Source organism: Prinia subflava, chromosome Z (assembly GCF_021018805.1).
Source record: "Prinia subflava isolate CZ2003 ecotype Zambia chromosome Z, Cam_Psub_1.2, whole genome shotgun sequence".
NCBI classification, from domain to species: Eukaryota; Metazoa; Chordata; class Aves; order Passeriformes; family Cisticolidae; genus Prinia; species Prinia subflava.
Window position 1 is genome coordinate 29,239,052 of NC_086283.1, and position 19,661 is coordinate 29,258,712.

General features: G+C 38.0%; 1 protein-coding gene and 1 long non-coding RNA gene across 2 annotated transcripts in view; both read right to left on the reverse strand.

The window, feature by feature from the left end:
- Positions 1 to 19,661, reverse strand: part of SLC12A2 (solute carrier family 12 member 2) — a 55,741-nt gene that overhangs the window by 35,438 nt on the left and 642 nt on the right. Inside the window, exons 2-5 of the mRNA XM_063423015.1 lie at positions 4,051 to 4,170; positions 2,971 to 3,046; positions 2,328 to 2,423; positions 610 to 749 (exon numbers count right to left, since the gene is read on the reverse strand). Of these exons, the coding sequence (XP_063279085.1) occupies positions 610 to 749; positions 2,328 to 2,423; positions 2,971 to 3,046; positions 4,051 to 4,170 (432 nt within the window). The remainder of the gene's footprint in view (positions 1 to 609; positions 750 to 2,327; positions 2,424 to 2,970; positions 3,047 to 4,050; positions 4,171 to 19,661) is intronic.
- On the reverse strand, positions 11,148 to 19,660 carry LOC134564265 (uncharacterized). The gene is made up of 3 exons (XR_010083505.1): positions 16,552 to 19,660; positions 15,907 to 16,005; positions 11,148 to 14,521 (listed from the first exon to the last, which is right to left on the reverse strand). It is a non-coding gene; the product is annotated as an uncharacterized LOC134564265 (long non-coding RNA).

Consider the following 19,661-nt stretch of genomic DNA (forward strand, 5'->3'; position numbering starts at 1 on the left):
AGGAATTACTCAAATGGAAACTTATAAGGGCTGTTTAGCCTGGAGAAATGACAGCTCCAGGGAGACCTTACTGCACTCACTTAATATTTAAAGAGGGTTTATAAGAAAGATGGCTTATAAGAAAGACTTTTGGATAGGGTTTGTGGTGACAGAACAAGGAATAATGATTTTAAACTAAAAGATCGCAGATTTAGACTAGATGTAAGAAAGAAACACTTTACAGTGAGAGTGGGGAGGCCTTGGCACAGGGTGCCCAGAGGAGCTGTGGCTGCCCCTGGATCCCTGGCAGTGTCCAAGGCCAGCCTGGATGGGGCTTGGAGCAACAGGGACAGCAGAAGGTGTCCCTGTCCCTGGCAGGGGTGGCACTGGGTGGTCTTTAGGGTCGCTTTCAACTGAAACCGTTCTGTGATTTCACCTGGATGTGGCATGGACTAGGCAACCCTGAAATGTCTCTTCCAAACCACAGTTTATGATCAGATGAATCAAAAAACAAGAATAATCTTTTAACTTTACATATAAAGTATATGTTTTATACACTCAAACGTTCTACATGAAGTATAAAACTTCATATATAAAATATAATGACTATAAGCACTGTCATCCACGTACCTTGAGTAGCTCGACAACCGTCTCTGCAAAACCAACAACATACATTGCCACTGCCACAGCATTGGCAAATGCAAAAATCAGACCTATGGCACCACCAAACTCTGGCCCTAGACTTCTGGAAATTAAGTAATATGCTCCTCCTGAAAGAAAAAAAAAATACAAATGACAAACAAGTACTCTACATGATAAAGTCCAAAACAGACAGTTATTAGCAATTTAACATTTACACAAGCCAGAATCTACTCACTCTTTATTCCCTGATGTATTAGAAAATAACCCTTAACTCAGTATTTTAGGGACAGACATGCTGAAGCTTCAGGAATACATTTCAAGTTCTTAGGAAAAGACTGCAGTTGGAAATAACCATGAGTCATGCACCACATCATATTATTCAGGTATGCAACCAGTTCTGTGGTTAAAAAACTGTAAAATACACGATGCAGTATAACTGGGCTTTTTATTTCAAACTGCTCAAAGCACTTGTGCAGCCAAGATGAAGAAATTGGCAAAGCAGACTGCAATAAACCCACTGAAGTTCCAAACTCCCAAGACCTGTTTCTAAAAGCTCTTGTTAAAGGAATTTTCTGCCCTCCAATGAGACTCTCAAGAGCCTGTTCTTTGTACTTTTGAGTTGGACAAAAACAACATTTCAAATCCCATACGACAAATGAAAATCTGAGTATCTGGAGTATTACAGGAAAGTAAAGTTTAGGAAATGTAACAAAGGTGTATTCCTCAAACTGAAGGTTAAGAGTTTTAGAAGCAACAAAATCCTCCAGTCTGAAGTAACAGAGTTAATGTTAATCTGCAACAGAAAATGCTTAATTTCACTGCATTAGACTTCTTGTGCAAATCCTATATAGGTATCCAGCGTGGCCACACTCTGTATATGTTAACATTAAAAAAAAAAAAATCTTACTGCAATGTAACATTTTCATAGGAACAATTGTTTCCATGAAAATCTACAGTTCTTCCAATTCAGCACTTCAAATTTTCTAATGAAGAACTATTTCTCATGATCAGCTTTAAAGAAAAAAAAACCCTCCTGTACAAATGGGAAAATGTGATATACATAGTGGAATTAGAAACCAGAAAGGGTATTTAGAAACTAAGCTAACATTATGCTTACACTCACAGCTGATCTTTCCCATAAGGTCTCTTTACTCTGTGATAGTGAGGCTTTTCTCTTCATTCTTAATCTTAATGAAGATAGTCTTTTAAGTTCCTATTTCAATTCCACCATATTTTTTCCTAGTAGCAATCTTGTAACGTCATGAAGCAGTCTGATTGTGTCAGAGGCATCAATCATTTCCAAAAATAGCTGACAACACCACATAAACCATAGAAGAGAATGAAAACCACCACCCTCAGGAAAGATGGAGCTAACTGAAAGAGAGTTACTTATGCCAAGGTTTATTTCAGGACATGAACAAATATAAGCACACTCTTAACCAACCAGGGCAGCTCAGTGCTACTCATTCCTGGATACCTATTCTTAAAAAAATTTTGTATTACCAAAATTTACACTAATGAAGTTTCTTTTACAGTAGAAAAGCAAGGTGATAGTTCAAATCTAATTAGTAGACTACCTACTGACTTTTCATTAATTATATGACTGTTTAATCATACAGAACAAAGTAAGGTTTTGCTCCTCAGCAGCTTTAAAGTGTGTACTCCAAGTGAAGAAAGCTTTAAAAGCTCCATGAAAATAGCATTACCTCCTCTTACAAACCCATTTGTGGCTATTGCTGAAGTAGACAGTCCTGTAATAGTTGTCACAACAGTGGCCATTCCAATAACCAAGACAGACAGACCTTTTGGGAAAAGTAGTGAAAAACACTGTAAGTCCAGCACTATTAAAGAGTACAAACCTTCCATTTAATTTCTCAGTCTTGCAAATACAACACAAATTTACTTTTAAGCAAAAGGCTTCCTCTTTCCCCTCTCAGGATACAAATAAAACAAGGCAAAGATTCTCTTAAATCAGCAAGGTAAGAGCTGTAATCTAGAAATTCAGGGAAATATAGGCCTTTTGCAGATCAGTCCAACACTAAGTTAAGCCTCTGAACAGAACTGCTTATATACTACACAGTCTATATGCAGGTTTTAATACCCAGATATCAAAAGTTTATCTCTATAGTTCACTGAAGACTCACAAATGTCAATTTTAAAATACTGGCCTTGTACCTAAATGAAAAAGTCTAACTGGTTGAAGCTTTTGATAAGTATAAATTACCATAAAAACTGGTGATATTAAGGTAACTTCCTACTCCTGTTTGAAGTAAAAGCTCAGGATCAACATCTCTTGTAGATCACATTTGAAAGTCACTGAAATAAAACTACAGCTATTAGTACACATACCTATCCCAGCTTGTCCTACAATCCATGACAGTCTGATGAAGAGCATCACACCCCAAATATTCAACATACATCGTACCTAGGATAAAACAGAAATTTAACAGATTAGCTCCTGCATCTGCAGTCATTTTTACTAATTCTTCATGTCAGCTTTTAACGTTCTTGAAATTACCTTGCTATTGTATTTCCTCACCACTTTTCAAATTATTTCACAAGAATATGTTTAAGTTAGATTTAAAAAAGAGACTTAAATACAATTAAAAAGTTACTACCTTAAACACTGAGTTAAGAAAATTTCAATATCTGACACTTGCACCATCTCTTAAGCAAACAATAATAGGAATTTAAACGTTAGTATCCAAAATTCACACTACAAAATACATGACTTAAAAGTAACATAGAAGTCTCTGATGACTGTGACGTCTACAAGCCCGGTTGGTATCTCCCACAGATATCTCTCTCAAAAAAAAAAAACCAACAACATGCACTAAAGAAATATTCTAGTAAATAACTTACTCTTTTTAAAATAACAAAAACTCTGCTGCAACTTCCCATTTCCATAACTTTCGTATCTTGCAACACAGCTGCACAATAACAGCATGGAGAGGTGTGCATTTTTTTTAATCCTTACATTTACAGCTCATAGATATCAATAAAAATGTAAGTTTGCTTTGTACAGAATTTAGACAGGAGACTAAAACCAGATGCTGGGTCTCTCTCTTACTCAAAGAGAAAGATATCAATCCTACTGTAAAGGAGATAAGGACCTCTCCAAACCACAGAAGTACAGTATGTATTTTTCTACTACAGTATCTTTTTCCTTCTTGGAAATTGTCTCTCTTATAACTTGTGCTAAGAAACCATAAATCTTTAAAAACTTAAAAGCCTGAAGTTTTTATTGCCTTAAAATTCAGCTGAAATAGGAGTAACCCTTCCTAAAATTACAGCATTTATCATACCTCTCATACATATAATCTTTATATTACACTATCACAATGCCTGTCAAAAAAGAAGGTTGTTGGAAAGATCTGTAGGAATACAACAGCATTTGTAAGAAACTGAAAAACTGTGTATCAAACTTACCAGCACACCTTTTATCCAGCCAAACTTGACCACCCCTTTGCTGTCAGGTGTGTAAGCAGCAGCTGCATCCCCAGCTGGTGTGCCTTCCTCACCATTTGCGTAACCATCCTCAAAGGGCTCCTTAGAAAACATTAAAAAAAGTTTGTATTTTGTGTGACTGACAGAGCAGAGTGAGTATGTGAAATTTATGTTGTAAAAACATCCCCCATCTTACTTGTGTAAACAGAAAAATCAAAAGACTGACATGGTAGAAGTTTTGAGCCGCTCCTTTTTGTCCCTTGCATGACACACATCGCAGATTTCAAGGAACGTAAAACAAACTTAAAGGAGCAAACTGGTAACAGCCAGTGTGGTCAGTATGTTCAAGAATTAGTTCTAGGTTCCTAAAAAGTCAAACACCTGGTCTGTAGAAAAAGAGCTGGAAGATTTCAAATGCACAAGAAATTTTACCTCTTAATCTGAAAGCACACTGTTCTACCACAAGTTACTGGCCTCTGTTGTAGCATTTGCTGTAGTTCAGACTTAGCTGTCATTTGATCAATTTTTCAGGAAATAAATTATTAATTTCCCTGTAAACAATTCTACTACTCTTTTTAAGGTGACGCTGCCAGAAAGAGGGATGGGAGATTAGCATTTCAAGGAAAAGGAGGGAAGAGAAGTCTCTTCCCACTGTTCCTTATTTAAATAGCAAGGATTACAGATGGAGAAAACATCAGCCCCATGAATAAAGACCAGCTTCTGTCTTTTATTTACAATTCAACTCTCACCTTCAAAAAACGCAGAAAATCTCAACTTTAATTATAAATTGAAAATATATATGTGTATACATACACATATATGCTTGCTTAAAAGGCAGTGTTTTGTTTTGTCAAGCCAGGCAAAGACCAGAACATTTAAACTCAAACATTTTCTACACCTGCTGTAAGAAAGCAAGAAGCAATCTAAGCTAAGTATGTTAGTTTATCCAAGGCGACAAGTATTAAGAATGGATACACTAGAACACTCAACAAAGCAGCATACTGTGAAGTAGCCTGCAACCCAGGGCTTGGAAAACATTTAAACAATTAGAGGTTCAATCCCAATGAGGTAAAGGGCAAAACCCACATTTGCTAAGTAAGACACAGAATAGAGTGGACACAAATAAGACTTTCAAGTGTATGCAAGGAAGGACTAATAAAGATTAGACATTTTACCAAATTCTTTCTACTCTTGATACATTAGTACCCGATACAGCCTCAGCGCAGAGTCCAGAGGAAATATTTCTAAACCTGTCAGTTATGAAGGGTGTCATTCATATCCGCATATAATCAGAAGTAAATATACAAACCAGATATTTAAAAAAATACATTATGTCAACCTTATCCAAAGGTCAACAGCACAGATTAATGTCAGTGCTTCTCTCACTGATGCAGAATTATGACATTCTCACAGAAACAGATACACCTGTAACACATCTGGTGATCCTGTAAGGTACGAGCCTTCCACTGTTAGGCAGAATTACGATCAGTTTCCAGATCATTACGTTTAATAGCTTACTCTCTTAAAAAGTACACTATATTGTCTCCAGAAGGGATTAAAATTAGAAAAAAAAAAGAAAAAAGAAAATGTCATCTCATGTATTATATACATATACATCTACACACACATACATATGTTTTCTTTCATGTATGTGTGCATATGTATTATATACTGTATTAGATACACTAAACAGAGGACAAATAGAAACTTAACCAGGCATTACCCAGTTGGCTGAACTGCAGCTTTCCTAGATAGCTGTAATTCTTGGGAGATTTGCACAGCCTTTAACCAGATGAATCTACTGAATGCTGATTATTTGTATTCAGGCACTCAAGCCAAATCAAGTAGTAGCAATTTAGAAGTAATAAGTAAGTAGCAATAATTTAGAATTGTAAGAAGAACCAAAACAGATTTACAATGCTGCTACATTTCAGAAATGCTGACCTGCCTGAACCAGAACTAAGAAAACATCTCCTACTCAAAGCCTGAGCCTCATGCCAGAAGAGGATGAGCTGACCATCCAATAGCTTAGAAGTGCAGAATGAAATGCGAAAATTCTTCTAAGCATTAATGTCTCCCTTTATGACTTGCTTCAGATGTGTGGAGAAAACAAAGAGGAAAAAAATATGCATTAAAACAAGGACAGATTATAAACGTGTTCACAACTATGCCAAAACCTCCAATCAAGCGTAAGACAGTATAACCACTTATTACCTGTTCATATATAACCCATTCCTATTCCTCACAGAAAACCATCACATTATACTTAGAACAAATTCTATTTTAAACTATTACATAAAGAGGGTCACATTCAAATTATCTAAACAATTTTTAAGCTTCGGCCAAAAAAACTTGCCAACATTAAACAACATCTTCTGTTATTATAACAACACACATCACATTTGTAGTAAAAAGTAACAAAATTGTTCTCTGAGAAGACCGGTTAGGCAAGATCAAGGAATGGTAGGAGGAATCTGTATCTTCATGTCTTAAAATAGTGTGGTTAACGCCTTTTTTTATTTTTTTTTTTAAAGCTTGGAGTATGCTTGCTGCAAGTTCACATTTGGTAATAAGGTGGAGAAATACCTTTGTACCCAGTCCAAGAAAGGATCAAATACTTTATCATGTGAGCATGGCTGGACAAGCATTGGTAAAACCTGGACACATCGCCCAGGTGACCCCCAAAGGTCACTTCAAAATCTCAACCACCATGTGGCAGCTACACATTTTACTGTAGTCCTCAAACAAGCCCACAGCTCAGCCTGTTGTGTTCTGGGGACGAGATAATGGCTAACAACTAGTATTCTAAGTTATCAGTTACCAGTTCAGCTCCAAGATACTAAGCACTGTGAACACAGGAAAGTTTTGTTCTGTATGTCTCGTCTCTCCACACTGTGCAATATTTCTTACGAAAACATTTTGAGGGACAAGCAAAATGTAATAACTGAAAGGTTATTCCTGGTTATGCTGGTGGGTGCCCAATAAAGCACCACTGAGAACAGATATTACAAAGTGTGGGCACAGAAGAATTTCACTACAGAAGGCAGCAAGTTCAGCCCTCTAAGGCGATATTAAGAAAGCACCACTGTGGTCTCAGCTGTAAATCAAGCAGGCATAGTATTTTTCATGCTTGTGTTCATGAGGAAACAATGCTTCTACTCAAATCAGACACTGAATGGAAAAAAACTGCCCTAGCACTATTTTAGAACAGCCGTTCTAAAATAGTACGATAAGATCTTCATAAACAGTAAAAAACACTAACACACTGTGGATTTGGAGGGGGTGTAACAAAAGGGGAAAGAAAAAGGGGGTTTAGCATTTCAGATCAGAAATAGTCTTATTACCACAATTATTGAAACAAAATAATCAGTCCAAAAATACTCAGTCATGGTGTTCACTTGCGTTGTTAAAGGAAAAAAAATGTTTAGAAGCTGAGAATTCTATCATACACTGAGAGGGCTTCAGACAAGAAACAGTTAATTTCTGCTCCTACACAGATAATCTACTATTTCATTTCCAGTGCTGGATCATAACAATAAGTTATTTGTGACAACTGTGAATAGCCTCCACATCTATTAGAAGTAGATTAGTAATGAGAAAATACTTGGTATTCTGCTAGAGGAGATCTGAGATTTTTTACACACAGCCTGTAATACACTGGTGCATCAAAAAGCTCAGTAAAAAATGCTTTATTTAAGAGTTCTTGATAATGGTGCATGTCACACAGCATAACTTCTTTTTGTGGTGAACTTATCTAAATCCCATCTTAATGGCAATATACTTGGGCTACGTTGAACTGTATGAGGTAATACCAGAATAAACACACATCAAGTCTTGTTTCTTTTCAAGAATCACAACCCAGAATCTGCAATTAAAGGACAGGACCACCAGCAAGTCTGTATGTAAGACAATTTGCTGGATCTCCAGGCAGATTGCTGTCACTGTGAACTGCCTGATTTGGTGTGCTCCAAGTAGTCACTGACTTCTTTAGCTAATCCTTCCAATTGCCATTACTCCTGTGCAAAAACAGGAGGCCAGAGAAGCACTTCAGATGACTGCATTTAACTGCTTTTCCCATTCCTCACGTTCGGCCAGCTACAGGTTTAGCACATGCCAGATAATGAGGTTCCTCACACAAACTGCCTTAGAAAGGCTTCAAAACAGCAGCTTCCTCCCATCTTGGCAGGATACAGTACTGAAGGTGGTTTCAGTCATTTATATTATCATAATGCTAAAAATCAAGGGTCTAATCTTTTCAAGCTGCAGCTTCTGAAAAGAAATATAAAAATGGCCTTCCACCACAATCAAGCTGCTTAAACTTAAAACTGCTTTGTACCTACCTTCTAAATTCTGATACTATATTCTAATACACACTTTATTCTGATTACATACCTATATTCTGATACTGAGCAGAGCTGCCTCATTCTTATTGAGAACAGGAAAAAAAAACCCAAAGGAAGCTACCTGAGAACCACCTTTGCCGAAAGAATACTGACAGAACAATTCTATGCCCTCACCAGTCAACACCTCAGGAGCTCTGAGGTTGGGGATGTTTGCAGGAAACCTCCTTCACAAGAGTGAGAGGCTTTCACACATCTTCTGCAGTCCTTCAGTGTGGCTCAGAGCATCACTGCCAACTTGTTCACTAGCCCTTACAACCACAATTTCTTGTTTCCATCTCTCAAAGGTTAATTTTACAAGCACTGCCATTTTAAGATGTTTCTTATTTGTGGAAGGAAATAAGTAGTAAAACACATTGATCCGGATGCAGCATGCCATCTGTCTCAACAGAGGAAGAATTACTACTTGGAAAGATTATACTCTCAAATATCCCAACTCCAGACCTGCACACTGTTCAGACTATGGCTACAAAATCTGTTCTTTTCAGAATTAACACACTTCAAAGCATACAAGAAAGAAGAGCTTATAAACATTTGTTTTGCTTTTCTAGGATACTTTAGCCAAAGCATAGATATAGTAAAAATGACAGAATAAAGATATCAAGTTATGTAAGAATTACTAGACATTTTACCTCAAATGATGCTAACACTTCAAAGGATTTTTAAACACTACCGAAGATCTTTTTCTTGAAAGAGCAAATGAAATAGGTAGCTTCCACCACCTATGACACTTTCAAGATGAATAGAAGATTTTAGAAGTGCTAGATGTATTTCATGCACAGAATAATCCTGCTGCTATGGTGTTTACCACTGATATAACAGAGCTCTTGGAAAGAGTCTGTAGTGGTACAAGTGTGATGCTGTCTGATAAAGGATAAACAATAAGCTAGGTATTGAATGTTGCCTGAAGGACACCAAGCAGAATCAAATATATCTGTTCTTTAAACATTACTTTTGCAGTATGTTGATGTTTGTAGTCATAAAATTCCCAGTTTTTGTCTAGAGGTCAGTTTGATAAGATGTTTTTATCTTTTAATGCTTTTATTAACATAGTTATGAAAGAGATCAAGAGGACTGAGCTTCCTTTCCAAAACACCTAAATCTCCACTAAATGGCTTTAAGCATATTGTTGTCCAGGGACACCAGACAGTCTTATGATAAACCCTTTATCAAGAAAACCCTTGAATTTGGTTGCCTGAGATTCCAGAGTATTTCAATAATTAAATACACTGGAGGAAATACAGGTTTTCACCAGTCTTTGACTCAAGCTCATGACACTGACTTACTGTTTGTAACCATTTTTTCAGAAAACAACTACTCAAGAGAAGATGGGATACTATTTGTAACTTTCCTCACAATCTACAAACCACAGTGAGTTTTTCATACTAAACTTACAAACACCTCTGCCAAGCCTGGCAGTTTTAAAGTGGGTTTTTTCCTGTAAGGGAAATAACTCCAAAAGGAAGAAGTATCACAGGTAATGACTTTTAAAATATCTTACTCTATGTAACGTTCTCTTAAAGAACAGTCTGACTGGACAGTATTTCATAAACTAGTCCTGCTCTGCTGGAGTAAGGATGGCGACAGGAATGGAAACTAAGAACAAGCATGCACAACTCTCAACTAATGCTTTTTAACTGGCCTCATTCTGATTAAAGAGCAATGAAAGTGTTAATTCTAAAACAGATATAACAGTCTGAATCTTTGCTATGTTAGACAGGGTTATCCCTGTTACTCAGAAAGCCAGTATTTGTTGCAGAACACTTGGGACAACTGACAGATTTCTGATTATTTATTAATTGAAAACAATTTACCAATTCAGCTGCTCAGGTTTTTCAGGAGTTAGATGGAAAGCCTGACTCATCAGCATTGCTCCCAGTGGGGGAAAAAACCCAGTCAGGCAGCACACAGAAAACATGGCACAAAGGTGTTCAAGATACCTCAGTCTGCCTAACATCTTTTTAGCATTTTTCTTTCAAGAACTAACTCAAAAGGATCTACATGAAAATGAATACTATGAGGGAACAAAGACTAGTCATTGCTGTTGACAGCAGTTCAGAAATTTCAGCAGTCAGATCAGGCACTTGACTATTGGCTATAAAACAGGAATGAATTTTAAATTCTATTAGCAAATTTGCCATAATTCCCACTCCAGTGTCTTTACAGTCATAACTTTAAATAGCCAACTAAGCCATTAAATGGCATCCAGAAGCTACCTAGAACAGCAGAAGATAAATTACCCAGATAAAACAGTCTTAAAACTTGAGATTCCTTGGAATCAAACATGAACAGCTACAATCATTGGTTATTCACCTCAATCAAAGGAAATCCTTTGCAGGTTTGCAGCCAAGAGACCAAAACTTAAGTGTTTTGACTATATTACCTTCTCTACAATTACACACTTAAAATATAGTAGCAAATGCCTTTGGCATCCACTTCCAGAGATTTTAAAAGTGATTGCATCAAACACTGAATATTAATGTCATCTTAAGCTGAAATTAAAGAGTGTTGTGCTGTGATTGCAGCAGAGCAAATTTAAACAGAAGAAATTTATAGTTGCAATAAACATGCCAACTGAAGGATTAGCTATGTGTCTCTGCCATCAGCTTGTATTTCTGTCTTGCACACAGTTTTTAATAGAGAAACACTAAACAGTGTGGTTTTTCATGTGTGCGCACATAATGATATATAATGATTTTAAAAGCCATTTTTATTTTAATTCTTTTAAAGGGATAATCATCCACTCATCCTCCCAACTTTTACATGTAGTATGATGTATTAACGAGGTTAGTAAGACTTAATCAGGAAACTTACTCAGGCAATTGACTTCAGCTTAGGAGTAAAACTTTTCTTTCAAGGTGGTATACTGACAAAGGATAAATAGGAGATTTGTTTACGAAAATTAGCACTACTTATATGTCTTACATGTATACAGTTTTCTTGACAAATCTCTAAGTTTACTACATGAAGGCCACATCCCTCTGAATCACTTTTAACATAATGATAAGGCAGCAAAATTTTGCTGACATCTACAGGTATGAAAGACCCGTATCCTATCAGAAATATAAATAATATCTGCTTTTCCCCCCTAGCAAAAACATTAACTAAAGAATGAGAGCACTTTGCAAATTAAAGAAAACTACCCCACATCTTTACATCTTGATTCATACATCCCTCCATAAGCACAGGCTGGTATGAAAATGGGCAAGCTGACCATGAAAATTAGAAACAAATGAGAAAAGGACTCTGTTCAGTAGCTCTGTAGTGTGGAAGACCCACAATGCTTATGATCTGCACTCCCAGAAACTTTGTAGCTAAAATAAAGCCTTCCTGTCAAGGAGTAGTCAACATGGTCTGCCAGTGTAATAACAAAACCGTTATGATAACAACCCCCCCAAAACCAAACATCCTCAAAAAAAGCCCAAACTTCCTTTTCCAGTCTCTCCAGTTCTGGTTAACAGAAAGTTGCAAGAGGCATGACTTCCTGCATTCCTGCAAGAAGTGTAGGAGCAACCATTCCCTTCAGTTTAGGGAAAGAAATGCATGTAGTCTACTTCACACCTCAAGAATGCACCTTCATTTCTGCAGTGATGCACACAACTCTTTCCAGAACCACGGCTCCACTCTGAATGATCTACAGAAGTAATTATTCCTTGCTGTGCATTGAATGCAATATTCCTTAGCATATCCATTGTCCTGAAAGAAACACTACACAGGAAAGTAGATCCAGGCTCTGAACATGGGTAGTTTTCACATGAGTATCTGAAATACATAAGCCTGATACACTCCACAATGAAGCTGATGTGGCACTCGATTGTGTAAGAGCTAAGTAAATCCAATTAGCAAGCCTCCTGCAGAGAAATTTGGCATACTCAAGCGTAGTCCAAGAAATACAATGGTCTCCTATTAAGTACAAAAGAGAATCCATTTCAGTCTTGTCAAGAAATTGTTTTGGACACATCAAATTTCCAAGTCATCACAGTTCAACCCCAGCAGCCCAGCCCCAAGCAGCCACTCACTTCTTCCTCCATCAGTGGGACTAGGGAGAGAATTAAAGGGTAACAATTTATGGGTTGAGGTAAAGACAGTTCAACAGGGAAAGCAAAAGCTACGCATACAAGTAGAGCAAACGAGGAATTAATGCCCTGCTTCCCACAGTTGGGCAGGGGTGGTAACCTCCAGGAGAGCAGGGCCCCCTCACCTCATGGTGACTTGAGAAGACAAGTACCATCACTCCCAATGTCCCTTTCCTCCTTCTTCCCCTACTTTTTGTTCTGAGAATGATGTCACATGGCCTGGAATATCCCTTGGGTCACTTTGGGTCCTGGTTGTGTCCCCTCCCAGCCTCCCATGCACCCTCGGCCTCCTCACCAGCATGCCCGCAGGAGCAGGAAAGGCCTTGGCTCTGTGGAAGTCCAGCTCAGCAAAACGAAAAACATTTAAATTATCTGTGTCCAGCACAGATTCAAAACAGAACCCTCCATCAGCTACTGGAAAGAAATTAACTCTATGCCAGCCAAAACCAGTACACAAGTCATCTATTCTCCACCCCAAAACAAAGGCATTTATTTGAGGCATTCTTGCTCCTAACAGTTTTTGGTTTTCATCTAGTTCTGCAAAGCATGGTACAGTTTCTACTCAAGAAGTAGGAGACAGGAACAAATGACCCTGTACAGCAACAGCAAAACCCAAATAAAACATCCCATTTCTATAAAAAGTCTAGCTCTAATATAGTAAGGTTCCTGAAAAGTTACATTTTACCTGTTGGTTCTCAACAGACTAAAAAGCCCATTGAAGTAATCCTAAAAAATCATTTAAGTACCACCTGAATTTTTAATGTCATATTCTGAAGTGGTGAATGCAGCTACAGCACAGCCCGAGCCAGCACTGAGCAGGGCTGGTATGTTCACACAGGAAAGCACTCACCTGCACTGGCACAGCACCACACTTCAGCCAAAGCTGCCGAACTGCTTGCAGTTCTACAGCAGTATTACTCAGAATAATCTTAGGAGTCTCTGCCACCTAGACTAACAGATGAAGTTAAAACACTAATCTAGCATCACAACTCCTTCTCAGCTGAAACAGACAGAGCTATTTTCTTTGAATTTACAAAACCCAAACAACTGAATCATCTGAAGTAGAAGTAAAAATGAGGATACAAGAGATAAGCCTTCTTATTAAACTGGAACTTTAATTTTTCTAAATTTCTTTACTCTTTTTATCACCTTATGCTTAAATTAGTGCAAGGCACAGATAATACAACCAAAGTTACTTTTTATGCATAAATGAAATTTCAGTAACTTTGTCAGGTATAATCAGTATGGTGAAGTGCGGAAATAAATCAAAGACCGTTCATGCAAAAAACAGATAGCTTCTAAAACTCTGAAAGACAAATAATTTGAAGTCACTTATTTTAAAAAAATTCTTAGCAGTGACCAATGACCAGTGTGACTGCTTTACCTGTACCAAGAAGTGGGGAAAATGGGTTTGTGGTTGCTCATGAATGAATATTGTATTTCCTAATATGAGTTTTAGGAAAAAAACTGAAGAATTGAACAGAAGATGTAGCACACTGGTTTAAATTACTCCAAGGCACTGATCTTGCCAAGCTCCTCCCCTTCAAGAACATCACTCAAGAATGAAAATCATTTGAGGTCTAACCAAGTGCAGTACCAAAAGGGAAAAAAGTTAATCTGAAGATTACATATGCAGCACCCTCCTCTTTTAACCAGTTCTGGAACAGCCTACTGGAAGTGTGACGATTTTTTTTTTTTTTTGTAAAGTTAATAGAGGAAAAAAAAGGAAATATTAATTTCATCTTTGTATTGCTCTTGAATTTTTACTTTGTATTATACACATTATTTGTACAGTAGCACACGTATATAAAGTTTTCAAGTAAATGAATATATGTATATAAGGAGTGCACATTCAAAACGTTTTTCTTGATACCTGTGTGCAGTGAAAAGACTGTGGAGATCCCTTAAGTCGTGGATCAGGGAACTAAATCACCACAATGCAGTGCAAGATTTTGCAGCTGAGGGAGTGTTGGCTTTCTGTAAAAACCAGATCAGATCTGTATCAGATCCAACTACGATCTGTGACAGCAAAAAGTTCACCCCTTTCAGCAGCAGTCCATACTTGTGCTGTGAGCTACATAAGCTGTTGAAGGTTCAGTTATTTCTAGGTTCCCTGGGACATGGGGAAAAAAAAACAAAGTAGTAAGAACAATATTAGCAGTTTGCTGAACACAGTTCATGTCTTTTAGCACTCCATAGCTGTTCTGGACTGAAGACCTATCAAAGATTCAACAGATACAAGCATCAAGCAACATAAAAACACACAAAAAAATATACAAGGTATTTATAAAATACAAGCCCTGAAACACTAATATTATTTACTGCTGCAACAAAGAATACACTCATTTCTTCCTTGATCAAAATGGTTGTGTTTAAGTGGGGTATCAGGGTAAGCTAAGCGAGGATTCTCAACACAGGCTGAAAAGGCATTAAAAACATCCCTCTGCATGATGCAAGTAAAGCCTCACTGAATATAAGTGCATTAAGGTCACTGCTGTTTAAAAGTGATGAAAGAACAGTTACCAATTATAGGCCTCCTGGAGACATACAGCAGCACCGAGACCAACACTGAAAGAGCTTCTCTTGCTTTATTTTAGTATAGGTAACTTCAGAAAGAAGATTCAAATTCTGCTCACATATACAAGGGACAGCAAGAAGAAAACATAATTAAAATTGAAAATAACAAGGACTCAAGAAAGCAAGAGACCTACAGACTGTAAACAAGATTCAGCAAGCTGGTGCAATCAAAACTCTGCAAGAGGGTCTCAGTGTTCCGTGAGAGGGAAGGAAGCTTTTAAAGAGACACCTTATGTAACAACTAACTTGATGCCCAACAATCATATTTTAACCTTTTATGCATCTTTAGCTGTGTTCTGCTTCTGTTACAGGCTAAGCAAACATAAATCATGAACTGAAAGAAAATAACAACAAATATTAGAGATGCAGCAGTTGTTTAACACTCTCAAGACAGAATGCATTTTCGTTAAAAAGTAGTGCCATATACTGATCTTTTCACTGTGCCTAAGTTAAAGATTTGAAGTAATCAGGGTAGACGAAAAACAGTGTTTGAGAAATTACTAAACAAAGCCAGAAAGACAACTGAGAACAGTTATAATCATCCAACTTGAGTCACAAAAGAAACAAAAAAAACCCCTCAGTTTGTATCAGGACTACCACTGATTGCCTTTCTTCTTACACCTCTTCAAATTCAGATGACAGGTGCAGACATTTCTGCGTGGGAGGAAGCAAAGCCCACTTGCGTTCTTAAATACCCTGAAATTTCTTTTTGTTTTGATTTATAATTTGATCGAGGGAGAGGGTTGGAGGTGGTGTAAGATCTTCCTCTGAGATCAGTACCTTACCCTGTCAGTGCTCCGGGTGAGTATTTAACAAACAGCAGACCAGAGCTGCCAGCAGAGGGCTTGGTTCACACCACATCCATTCACCACAGCTGCGAGGGACTGCACAAAGATCAAATCAGAAACACTCGTATATAGCAAGATCCAGTCTTAAGGAAAAAACACAAGCTCCTCAACTAAATCAGTGCTATACAGAAATATCCTAAATTATTTCAGTGGATTAGCGTGCAGGTCTGAATACTCTAAGAGTATACACTGGTCAGAACAATAAGGTCTCCGATACTATGTCATGGTATTGATAAACTGAGGAGCACAAAGGCATGTGCAGTATTTCTACAGGCTGTTTCTCTATGTACAGATGTAGCTGACCCACGAAAATCTGTAAGACAAGAAAAAAAATTAAGAAAAGCAAGAATGCTTTTAATCTTCCGATGGTCTGAAGACAGATCCCTCTCAAGACGGCAGGGGACTGTCAGAGCTCCTGCAACACACTCCCTTTATCTACAAGATAGTAACTGCAACAGCATCACCAAATATTCTCTCATCTCTCTAAAGCAGAGATAAATTGATACATAGCAGCTGGGTAAGGAACAGATTGATCACCTTAGTTATCTGCAGCCAATGACATACTAAGACAAGACTCCTCACCTGGAGTTTAATAGGAACCAAGACCAGTGTTATGCAATTCATCCACCTCAGAGTACTGCAGCATCACTCAGCTGTGTTTCCACAGCCAGTTTTAAGAACAATCCCTTTCCTAAGAGAAAAGCCACTGCTGGAATGACCACACTAACACCTATCCCATCAGGACTGCAGGATGAACTCTTGTGAAATGGGACCCCTCCAGCACACAAGTGTGTCTTCCTCAAACAGCCACTCTTCTTGCAACACTGCTTTTCTGTGAGAACAGAATCAGTAGAAGTGTTAAGACAGATGAAGCTTCTAAACAAAGCTAAAGGAAAAAAAAAATCTGTTCTATAATTGGCACTGGCATCAACAGTGCTCCAACACTGCCTCACATTTACCCACCTATTAAAAGCAAACAGAATAGCACAAACTCTAACTGCCGGATAAAATAGCTGCATTCAAAGCAGTGAACCATACTGCTGGTAAATAGTTTTGGATCTTTCTTTACACAAAATATCTCCCACTCTTGATGCACTGGGTCAAGAGCAGAGGCACAACAATAGGTATTTACACAGTGCAAATATGCAAGAGTACTAGGATGTTTGTACCAGCTGCCTTGCACAGACATGCCATACCTGATAAATTGGTACAAAATCCGCAATAGCAAGGTTAATTAATCAAGTTACCAAAAGTCAGTAAGATACCTTCCCAAAAGCATAGCACTATTCAACAGTAGAGATCTGCTAGTCAGCAGAAGTCACTTTGAGAATGGAGACAATAAGACCCCTGGAAACAGTAAAAAAAAAGCACAACAGCTTTAAGAACATCTTAAGAACATACAAGTTATCAGGGCTCTGGGTTCACAAACCAAGTACATAATCAGAGAGAGGATGTATTTCACACTCCTGAGATTGTCAGGAATGTAGGTATCCAGTGCTATTAGCACACACAACACACCCTTATTAAAAGCTTTTGTTTTAACAGCTTTATCTTGGAAAGTGCTTTGCTAAATTGGAAGCAAAAATAATGGCTTCCCTTCTTCATATAAGCCTAAGTAGCTGCTAACACTTTAATTGCTTTGGACATTAAACATCCTGCGACAGAACACTTGAGTTACTCCATTGAACTTCAACTTAAAATTCTGAAGTTTATACCATGACCTTTTTAAAAAATTAATACTTAATATCAAATGCAACCAAAATTCCATATTCCATCCCCAGTATTTATTTTATGGGAGGAAAGGCCCAAGCAGACAGGATGTGACTTTAAAAAAAGAATTATCTTCATATGTACATCCATCCACACTGCAAAACAAATTACCGACATTTTAGAAATTAATAATTTGACTTAACTGATGTTCACTGTAAAACTGTTTTGATAATAATCCTGTAATTAGGCTGTCTACCACTCCTCTATGCCATAGACTACAAAGAAAATTCCTTGCCATTAATTTCTTCTTAATAAAGAAATTACAGTTTTAGAAATTATAGTTCGAGAATATGTTATAATCTTCACTGATGGATCTTAATGGTGTCAAAGAGCTTTCCAGAGTGCTGCAACAGTAACACACTGAAAAGGTATTTGCCAACCTTAGAAATTCGAGAAATGTTCCGCTTACAAAGATGTAAGCCGAGTATCCAACACCTGGTCATCCCATCATGGGCCAGAAGTCAGAAATTTGGGGGAGCAGGACAGAAAGCCCATGTGGTTTCGCATGTACTACGAGCACACATATATGTGTTTTATTTATAGTTTACCCAAGTCCAAACACATGACAGTAATTGCCAATTTCCATTTCATACTAACTTTGAATCAGACCACAGATCATCATTTAGCTCCATCTAAAGAGGACCTGGAAGGTAGGAGTAATTTGCAGTTATGGTTAGAAATTAAAACTTGACATCTAATCTCAGATGTCACAAACACATTTTTTTGTAATACACCAGCCAGTTATTTCTATTGGAATAATTACATAGTCCGTGTCAAAAAAAATACTCAAACAATCACCACCAACCACCCCCCAAAAAACCACAAACCCTCACATATCACTATTACACTGAGCAGCTTAATAATGGTGTGAAACGGGTAAATCTGGAAAGAACACACATTTCCTCATAGAACTCCACATAAGGAGTGAAAGGTGGAACAAAAAAAAAAAAGTTCTGGAAACAAAATATTCCTCACTTTCTTGGAAAGTGATCCATATACCTATTTCCCTAAACCCAGCAGAAAGACTCCACTTAAAACAGACTTCTGAGCACAGCCGTACACCAATTTTCAAACTGTGAGGAAACAGCACTGCAAGATACAACGCTGTATATACCGTTAGTTTAGTAGTTTAAACAAAAAAAGTCTAGGAAGTTAATTCTGCATTCAGCTAAAGCTAGTCTTCTAGCCAAGAAAGCCTGCAATGCAAAGAAGGCTCTCACTGTCAACTCGTCTCAAATAACACACGGACTCGTAGTCCAAAATAGAAAAAGCTTGAGACGCACGGCTCCGAAATGTTTCAAGCCTTGACGGCGGCGCAGGGGCCACCGAGCAGCCTTGGGAAGGCTCGCTAAGGATCTGTGCCAGTGCAGATCCAGCAGCATCCGATCCAGATCCCATCGGATCCACGGAGCTCTGCCTCGGCGCCGAAGAGACAAACCTCCGGCCGCTAGCAAAGCAAGCGCATCCTTTTTTTTTTTTTTTTTTTTTTTTTTTTTTTTTTTTTTTTTTTTTTTTTAGCGGCTCTTCCAAATGTGTTCAGGCCCTTTCCCAGACTAATTCCCATGGCAAGCCCCCGAATTAATACCCTATCTGCTCGAGGCGATTTGGAACTGGAAAACCTGTAAGAGATCGCCACTCGCTGACGGGAAAAATAGACCTAAGGCTCTAAATACCTCTCGCACTGGGGGGGGGATCATCTCCCAAAAGCACGTGTGTGTGGGGGGGATGGATACCACTGCGTCACGAAGAGACAAAAAAATAACAGAACTGAGACGCAAGCCATGCACCCGCGCTATTTGCGCCTCCTCGAGGCTCGGCGAGCTTTCGGGTTTCGGGTATTTTTTTTTTTTTTAAAAAGCTTTTCTGCCGACACGCTCCGAGGAGCTGCCGCGCCCCCGGAGCCAGGGAGCCCGGGGGCCGCG